Genomic DNA, 10,350 nt, shown 5'->3' with positions numbered 1-10,350 from the left:
TGCTTCAACCATCAGAAACAGAATGAATGACAAAAACGCATAACTGAATTAATCTCATCTTCTAAAGATATATCAGATTACACCTTTGTGGTATAAAACCTGATAACTAAATTTCTTATTTCATTATCCCATGTTTAATAGTCTTACATATATATTGAAAGTAGTCAACATCTTTAGATAGAGAAAAGTTTCAATATAGCAGAAGATAAAACTGTGAAACATGTACAATGCTGTTACTGATTTTAAATTTACACATATGAACATTCCTTTGAGAGCCAAGAATCATGCAATTTAACAACAGCAACACAATATTGTCTTGCTAGGCATTTTCTAGAATCTGCAGTGAAAGTACTTTGTGCAACATAATCAATTATTTCCAGAATCTCATATGACAATGAGACAAAATTGCAAGTTATATTTAGTTGGTTGAATCATTTTGACTCGTAAATATACTGTAAAAGGTATCAAGCCTGCAAATTCTAAAATGGGAGATATAGGTGCTTGGCTCTAAAACCACAGTATCGTGAAACACAGACATCCATATGCGTACAAGTTTAAATGCACAACCATAGCATGTATAATTCAATGCAGATCCCAACAATCAAAATTATCAATTTGAACATGAATCAACATACAACGCTTTCCATATGCAAATTGATGAAATTATTAGTTGTTTTTCAAGGTACATACCTGAACCTTTCCATGATCATCATCAGAGATTTATAGCGGAAGCAAAAGGAATCAAAACACACAACAATCTGAACCCTCACAGATGATCCAAAAATTCTAAAAACCCAAAATGAGGATTCGATCTCAGCCAAGACTTAACTTAATCCGATTGCTGTTAATAAGGGTTTTGGGCTTGGTTTTATGAAGGGGCTTTGGATCGGGTTACAATACGGGCTAAAACTAAAGGCCTGTTCTTTAATTATATATAGAAAATATTTAATTTTCAGAATATGGTATTTCCTCTTTTGTTTTTCCAAAAACAAAAATTATATGATATGCGTTTTATAAAACCATGCTCTGATATAATTTTTGTAAAACCAAATGATGCAATTAATCAAGTTACAACATATCAATACTAAATCATAAACCAATCCACGAGAACGATCTGCACAATTAAAGAACTTGAGTCTCCAGCCTTGGCTAGGAGATTACCATTGTTTTGGAGATCAAGGCTTTGTCCTACCATCTCAGCTATAGCTTTAGTAACAAGGATCCTTCTTCACGGCAAGGTAAGCACAGCAGCTTGATACCACAGCAATTCCAGAAAAACTCGAGCAACACAAAACAAGAGCAGCAAGGAAGAAATCTTCTACGTTATACTACTAGAGCTTTCAAAATGGGACTGACCTTAATGCAAGTCGTAGTTAAGATAGGGACTTATATATATATATATATATATATATATATATATAGGCCTAAACTGACCTTGTGCTCATCCCATAAAGAGTCCAAGGTTTGCATAAGAGTTTATCAGCAGAAGATTAATGTTTATCACTTACACTTGATGTCAATCAGGTTATTCGACAGATAAGGTTCCTACTTCAATCGAGAGACATAAACCTCAGTTTGATAACAGGATAGAGTCCTAGATATGTATTTCTATTGTTCAATTTCCAGATTAAATCAAAGCTTATTAACTTAATGCATTTTAGATAATGACAAGTCCAATATGTTTTCCAACAAGGGAGACACCGTACGTTGAGTTTCAAAACTCCAAGAGATGATGTTTTTGCCAAGAAAAACACAATACCTTCCGGCTAAATGACTATCATCTGGATCTCCTGCCGGCATAACTGCAACAAAAAAAAGGCAGTAACAGAGAGAGTTAAGTTGATAGAAGAGGGCCATGAGCGGGAGTATGTTTCTAGTAATGAAGAATTCTTTTAACAACAACCCAATGGAGTGTAGTTGGTCGATGCATAAACTTGCATACTTGATTGACAGTGAAACCAATGTCAGGTCTTGTTAAAGTAAGATCCTACGGAGCTCTAACAGTGCTTTGATATTGAGTTGGATCTGAAAGTAAGGTATCATCTTGAATAATTAAGCATTTTCCACTTACTGCCGTTGAAGAAAAAGGTTTGGTGTAATAACCTGGATTTTTGTATTAATTTCTTGTAATTTTGCGTGAAATTAATAAAAGTCCCAGTTAGTACAAATTATTGTTTTGGTGCCTTGTTCTTATGTTAATCGAGAAATAGAAATTATTTCGAAGAATTATTCGCTCGGAATGCTTCGATTCATCAGTTGACTTTTATATATTAGTATTCTGTGAAAACTTTCTTCACGAATTACATAGAGTGCATTGATAAGAGTTCGTGGATATGCGGAACGTGAAAATCGGAGATCGTATGAGAAAGTTATGGCATTTGGAAAAAGTTTCTATTTTGGGATAAACAGAAAAATTTGGGTAATTATTCAGAAAACCCTAAATTTCCGAAAATTGAAACCGAGCTCCATTTTCTCTCTCCCCAACTGGAAATGTCCACAAATTTTCGTCCAGCGATATCTCCGTTGTCCGGACACCGTTGGCCACGCCACTGGTCTCGTTTGCTTCGTCTCTCCTCCCTCTTCAAGTTTGTGATGGTTTAGTGGTGCGATTTCGGCGGTACAAGGTGTAGCAAGGAGGAAAAGAAGGTGGCAGTGCGATTTTCGACCAATCGTGAGTTCTCACGATTTCGACCACCTCAAGCGACAATTCTTTAAGGCTTTTGGAGCCTAGAGAACGTAGATACTTCCATCCAAGCGGCTTGCAAAATCGACGTGCGGAGATCGAATTTGGATTTGAAATTCTAGGGTTTCAATCAGCCTCTTTCCTTTGGAGGTAAATTCCGGCCAATTAGCTTACAATCTAACTTCAGTGTAGTTGTGAAAGTTGTTGTACATTTTGTGGGGAAGATTCTGGCATTGGTATTGTGACCCAATTTTGGGGGTCGCCGGCGGCGCGTGGTGGCACGTCAGGCCAAGTTTTTAGGTTCTATTTTCATGGTTGTCACCTGCTTGTCGATATATCATGAGGTCATATTGTGATAAATTGAAGCATGCTAGATTTAGGTGATTTCGATTTTCCCGATCTGCAATCCGTGAGGATCCGACCATTGGATCGTTTTATAATTTTAAGAAATTGATCCTAGAAGTGTTCCAAAGACCTTGGGAGGTCTCGGAGGAAGTTTCGCCTCGATGGACGAAATCTTCGATTTTGGGTTCAAATGTTCGGTTCGAACCATAACCGCTTTCATTTTAATTGTGTACTGAGTTGAGACGTTATTTTAATTAGGTGATTGACGGAGTGTGTTTCTATACTTTATCTCAGCTATAAGAGAAGACGCAGGGGGATTTAGAGGTGAGTTACTTTATCTCACGTAATTCATTTATGAATAGAGTTACTTTATTGTTAAGTTTAATCGCTAAACTGTGAAATTATTTTCTGGAAATAAATATTTGTTTTAAATTATATAAACTTGATCGACTACGGCTCATAGATAAGTAAAATGAGATTTTAATTATAAAAATGATTTTTTTGAGTTTTGCGATTGTGAATTATAGTTGGTATTAGTGGCATTCCTAAGTAGATGACTATTTATGTATGTGTGTGTGTGTGTGTGTCTATATATATATATATATATATATATATATATATTTACGTGAAATATATATTGATGGTGTGGTGTGGTGGTGGGTACAATATTTATGAGTTCATTCATGATGGTGTTTTGTGGTTTTACTCTTTGCTGGAGAACAATATACTTGAAAATGTTGATTTATATCGTTTTGAAAGAGTACCTTGTGTTATGGTGTAACATTTTGGGGTCGAGTGGGATTCCTTTAAATGTTTTGTTCTAAGAGCCGAAAGGCCTGAAGTTTGAAGGTTACAGTGATAACCTCAGTGCAAGTAAATTGGGATACCAAGTCTTTGGTCAAGTGATTGGTTACGATTCCATTAGAGCTTTAGTCTGTCTGCAAGGTACTGTCATGGTGGTAACTGTGTGTTATTGCCCCATGAGTACGTAATTTTCGAAGTGTGTTTCGGGTGTTTTCTTTCTTTCGCGGTCCACAAGGTACTTGGGATTTTTACCTAATAGTGGAGTTGATTTGGTTCCTTTAATTTACTCTTGAGTTGAGAATTTGTTAAGCATGTGTCATTTGCGTTATTTTATTTTGAGTTTACTCATACGAGCTTAAAAAGCTTACTGGTTTGTTGTTTGCAACCCAATATACTATTCCATGTGTATGAGTTATTCCTGTAGGTCAGGACCACCAAGGTTGAGATCGCGCGTGTGTAGTTGTAGCAGTGTTAGGTTCAAAACCTATTTTGTTATCGAACTGCTGTATGTAATATACTCTTAGTGAGCGTTTACATTTATATTTTGATACATCGAGTTTTGTGAACACTTGATGATGTAATATTTGACTCTAGTGATTGAGTCAGTATTGACATTTGTGGTTTCAGTTTATTTTGTTGCTTAGTTTAATTGAAAAAAATTCTAAGCTTTTGGGCGATTTGTTGAGTTTTCGCATTTCGGATTTGAATTCCTTTATTCAAAATTCGGGGCGTGACATTGAATTGACATCTGTCATGTTCGTGTGTTTCAAGAGACCAGTGACATACTTTGTTTGAGTAAGAGAGATACCATGTGACTGCCTTTAGACTTCAACTTCAAGAAACTAATGTAATAAACCAAGACCTTAATTGAAACTTGGTGGTTTAGTTGATGAATAATGAGAGTATCAATATAAGTTGAGCTACTTCCAGTAACCTATATATGATCAATATAGATGAGTAAGAAGATAGTAATATTTTCATCTCTTTATATGATTAAAGAGTAGTTTGCCTTGGATTCTTTGAAGACAAGCTCTGACAAGTAATCAGAAAACCTCTGAAACCAAGCTCTTGGAGCCTATTTTAGACTATAGAGAGATCTAACCAACTTGCACACATAAGAGCAAAAATTAGGGCTAACAAATCCTTAAGGTCGTCGCATGTAGATCTCTTAAGTGAGATATCCATTGAGAAATGCTTCTGAACATCAAGTTGTCGAATTGGCCATTTGTGATGAACGATAAGGCAATTATAAGCTGAATATATAGTGGTATGATTGATGACTGGGCTAAAAGTTTATAAACACCTTCATGTTGATGAAACCCATTTGCGTGTAGGTGAGCCTTATAATGCTTAATACTACCAGCCGCCTTTTTTTTAATATGAAACACCCACTTGCAAGGAGAATATTCATAGTGGGATGAGCAGGAACAAGTTGCCATGTTCCACTTTTCTGTAGTGCATTGAATTTGAAATTCATTGCAGTTCTCCATTTAGTATGCTGCATTGCTTTGCTAAAACAAGTTGGTTCAACCTCATTGATATTAATAGAAGCATTGAGGGCATATTTTGAATTTGGCTTGAAAGTCCCAACTTTGCTTCGCATGCATGACCATGTTATGCAATGATGGTGCTTGGTTAAATAGTTGGATGAGTGAGTTATTTTGAGAAGAATTGGAGTGGTTTGAAGTGGTACATGATGTAGGAGAGATCTATTTTTTGTTTTGAATAACTGGAGTAATATAGTGAGTGTTTGAAAGATTGGATGTAGAAATAGGGTTAGATAAGTGTGGAGGAATATATGGAATTATAGCTAGAGTGGAAGAGTTCGTATTTGGTGCACTAGATCGAGAAGTGGACTAGGATGACTACTTTTTGATGGAGAAGAATGATTAATTGGACTTGAAGAAGGTGTAGGAAAATTAACAATATGACTAGGCAGTGGCGAGGATAAGTAGGGAATTTGACTAGGCGATGATGAAGATAAGTACGGAATTTGACTAGGCGATGATGAAGATAAGGATCGAGATAAGAGAGATTTTATTGACAACATAAAGTGAAAATTAAATGTGGGAAAGAGTCAAAACATGTTTCTTGTGAGGTAGAGGGACACCTTCGGAGATATGAGATTAGTCTTTTTGAATAGGAAGGATTGAAGGAATCCTCATTATATGCAACGTGTCTAGAGAGATAGACTTTGACTATAGAGAGATCAAGACAACGATAGCCATGGTGTTGTAGAAAATAACCAATAAAAACACATAATTTGGATCTAAGTTGAAGTTTATTGATATTGTAAGAACGAAGATTAAAACAACTACATACAAAAACGCGAAAAAATTGATGATTTGGAACATGATAAAAAAAAATTTGATAAGGAGATACAAGATTAAGGACATGAGAAGGAAGTATATGTTAACAGTGTAAATGGCAGTGTTAAAGGTATTGACCTAGTATGAAGAAGGCATATGTCAATGACCAAGTAATGTGAGACCCATTTCGACAATATGTCAGTGTTTAGTTTAGCCATTCCATTTTGTTCAGGATGTTTTGGGCAAGAGAATCCAATACCTATTCCATGAATGTCAAGAAAAGATTTGAGAGCATTGGTCTTAAATTCCCCACCTTCTTCAATTTGTAGTGTTTTTATTTTGGTTGACAAAAGATTTTGGAAAAAATTCTACATACTATCCTGTACTTTCAAGGGTTCATCAGTTCAATCCTTGCACTTCTAATTTATTCAGAAAAATCCTCGCAATCTCCAATTTCATCAAATCGATCCATTTTGTCACTACTCCGTCAATTTTCTCTGTTAAGGTACTGACATGGCCGGATGAGTTTTGATCTGTCAGTTTTGTGGGACCTTCTAACAAGGAAAATTTCTAAAATATCCATCGACAATCTGCCCCCCCCCCCTCCCTCCCCCAGGTTCCTACCCAAGCAGCCTAATTCCCCAAACCCCCGTTTTCACTCTTTGAAGAACCCTAAAATCCTAATCCCAAAATAAAAACCCTAATAGAAACTGTCATCCGAAAAAGAAACATAGTAATAGAAACCCTAAAGCACAAGTCTGATTCCCTTTTCCAATCTCGCAGCTAAGAACCCTAGAATCCCAATCTCTGAAAGTCAAACCGTAATCCCTAAATTGAAACCCGGAAGCACCAAACTAAGAAACCCAAAACTGAATCCTCTTCCATCGACGACCACTATTTTCTGAGTTTCAAATCGAAGTGTCAAAGCGAAGCTTCAAGATGTGGTGACATGGTGGGCAACGACCTTGACCTGTGGATTCCGAGATGAGCTAATATCGAAGTGGATGAGATTCCAGATTATGGTGAGTACTTTTTTAGGGTTTCAAAGCGTCAAGGGTTTATGCTAACTGTTTTGGGTGGAAAGTATTTATGCTTTGATAAGTTCGGGGTCTAGGGTTTCCATAAAAAAAATTGGGTTATGGGTAAGGGTTTTTTGATTTTCTGGATTAGGGCTTCGAAAATATATCTTCTGTTGTTTGTTTATATGGTTTCATGTTTTTCGATTGAAGATTTTCATGTGCTGTTAGTTGGGGACAGATAAAGAAATAAGGTTGGTATGCCATATGAAAAGGGGTAGTAAAGAAATAAGGTTAGTCTACCATGTGCGAAAAATTGACATCACCTTCTGTGTGGTGGTCCTAATGGGACCTAATATGCAAATGGGTCAGTTTTGGCTTTATTCTGTTAAAATTGGTTGTTGTAGACTTTATGGTGATACAATGGTTGGTTAGATTATTTTAAATTGTCCTTTTCAGATTGTGTTGTTATTTTGAAATGGTTTATTTGTTTGGTTTAATGCTTTTTAATTGCTGAGATGATTTGTATTTAGATCATATGGAGCTACATGGTGTGTATGGGGACAACTTGGATGAAGAGTACGAAATAGAGAACATTTATTTTAGCCAAGCAAGATCTAGTGGGGTAGTTATAGTGGAACTGCTAGATGGCTAAAGAAAGAGACCAACATGTGTGATTGAGGAGATTCTTGATGAGGCACCCTCAAATTTACCTCCTAGACCAGCAAAGAGAAGCACTAGGGTAGTTATAAGAGAAGTCCAAGATATTGTGCCTACTCAACAAAGCATGGCTACTGGTATTGGTCCAAATGATAGGGGTAAACAAAAGGTTGATGAAGGGAGCAACCAAAACTCAAGTGGTATCAACTTCGAAGATCTGCAAGATATAGACATCATAGATTACATGCAAAGTTATGGTGGACAAGCGTTTCAAGATGATGGACCAGATGGTAGTGAGGATGATGACTATATCCCTGAGGTAGATGATGAAGATTATGACGCTTATGGTATAGATGATGATGATGAGTGGTTAGAGGGTGTGGAAAGAGAAGATGGCGGACTGCAAACTGAAGTTGGTATAGGAACAAGTAGTCAAGGATCTATATTGGAGAGCAAAGATGAATTTGCTGATTTAGAGGACAATGAGAACATGTTTCGAGAAGTGGATTAGGATGAAGAGAGAATGGGACCTACCTTAAACTCTGATGGGGAGCCAGAAGATGAATTTCCTAAATTTAATCCCAAAACAGACATGAAGAAACCTGCTTTCTGCAAATGGATGAAATTTGCTAATGTGAGAGTATTGAGAGCTGCATTGAGGGAGAAAGCAATTCAAGGTGGCTGGGAATACATCTACATCAAAAATGATCTGCAAAGATTGAGAGTGATATGGAAGGAGGTTGACTACCCCTTTGAGCTTTATGCCTCAAAGATGAAACATGAGAGCACGCTCATGATCAAGACATATGAACCTGAGCACAAGTGCATAAGAAAGTGGGACAACACAATGGTGAGGTCTAGATACTTGACTGCCAAATTCAAGGACAAGATTCAGCTTAATGAAAATGGAACACAGGCAAATATATACTTGTTTTTGAATTGTAATTGACTAATTATGTCCCAAACTAACTATGTTTGTTGTGTTTGAAATGCAGGTTTTCTTGCCCAGACCATGTCTACAAAGCTTAGGGCAAGGGTTTCAAAGCAAATGGCTTATAAGGCTAAAGAACAGCTTTGTTGGAATTTGAGGAGCTGCAACGGGTTGACCTAGCAACCACAATTGACATCAAGTGTGATTTCTCACACAAGCAACTAGCCTATTTTCAAGAGAATGTACATCTGTTTGGGTGCTCTTAAGAATCGATTCAAGGTAGGTTGTAAGGTTGTTATAGGATTGGATGGTGCTCATCTAAAAAGTGCTTTTGGAGGGCAACTTTTGACAGCTGTTGGGATGGATGCCAACAACACCACATAGAAGATTGCATATGCAATGGTGGAGAATGAGACTAAAGATTCATGGATTTGATTTCTGGAGTTTTAGGGAAAAGATTTGGATATCAATTATGGTAGAGCAGGGTGGACATTTATAAGTGACAAACAAAAAGGATTGATGCCTGCTTTTGATGAGGTAGTCCCCTTAGCACATATCAGATTCTGTGTGAGACATATGTGGAATAACTTCACAAAGTTATTTCCTGAAAAAGAGATAAAGGACCAGATGTGGAAGTGTGCTAAAGCAACCACAATGCCTTACTACTTAAGAGACATGGAGGAGATGAAATAGTTGGATGAGGAGACATACAATTGGATGAAAGGTATATGCATTTATTGCTTCTTGTTTGAATTGCTTATATATGCATGAATGTGTGTTGATGTAAGGATTTGGATGTTGTTTTGCAGAACTTGAAAGGCCCCCCAAGCATTGGTGCAAGACTTTCTTTAACACTATTGTGCAATGTAGCACTCTAATCAATAACTTATTTGAGAGTTTTAATGGATAGATAAGAGACGCTAGGGGTAAGCCATGTTTGAAGATATCAAGGTGAAGCTAATGAAAAGGATTCAGCTGAGGGAAAAAAATGCAAGCTTACCATGACAACACATGCCCTAAGGCAAGGAAAACACTTGAGAAGAATAAGTTGAAGGCTACTACAGACTGTATTTCTACCTTCAATGGAGGTCACCAAGTTGAATTTGAGAACTTTGGAGACTCCAAAAATACTGTGGACCTCAATCTAAGGACATGCTCTTGTAGAAGGTGGGACTTGTCTGGAATTCCTTGCAAACTTGCAGTTTCAGCTATATCCATAAGAGGGATGACTCGGATGATTATGTTGCTAAATGCTACCTCAAGAAGACCTATATGAAAATATGCAGCAACCTCATAATGCTTCTAATGGCATGGATCTTTGGTCATAAGGTGAAGGACCAGTAATGTTACCTCCCCAATATACGAGACAGCCTAGCCGACCAAAAACAAAGAGGCTTAAGGACTCTTCAAAGAAGGCTCAAGGGTCTGATACTAAACTAGGAAGAGTACAAAATTCACTAAAGTGTGGCAATTGTGGGGAACTAGGTCACAGTGTAAAGACTTGCCATAGGCATCTTCCACTAAAGGAGAAGAAGAAGAGTGCTGCCCTTAATAAGAACAGGAAGCTAAACAATGGGGATGGTTCATGTTCTGAAACTCATG

The 10,350-nt window shown here is 37.0% G+C and overlaps 1 protein-coding gene across 1 annotated transcript; it reads left to right on the top strand.

Moving 5' to 3' along the window:
* The first annotated feature begins 7,944 nt into the window (after window positions 1-7,944).
* LOC112194646 lies at window positions 7,945-8,328 on the top strand. Its single transcript, XM_024334861.1, has one exon. It carries the CDS (start codon window positions 7,945-7,947, stop codon window positions 8,326-8,328), a length of 384 nt encoding a protein of 127 aa, XP_024190629.1.
* Window positions 8,329-10,350: the final 2,022 nt, after the last annotated feature.

This window comes from Rosa chinensis, chromosome 3 (genome assembly GCF_002994745.2).
Source record: "Rosa chinensis cultivar Old Blush chromosome 3, RchiOBHm-V2, whole genome shotgun sequence".
NCBI lineage: Eukaryota > Viridiplantae > Streptophyta > Magnoliopsida > Rosales > Rosaceae > Rosa > Rosa chinensis.
This window is presented reverse-complemented; position numbering and strand designations above follow the sequence as displayed.

Bases quoted from the DNA above. Each gene is read 5' to 3' on its own strand.
- LOC112194646 (XM_024334861.1), top strand. From the start codon at position 7,945: ATGGCTACTGGTATTGGTCCAAATGATAGGGGTAAACAAAAGGTTGAT.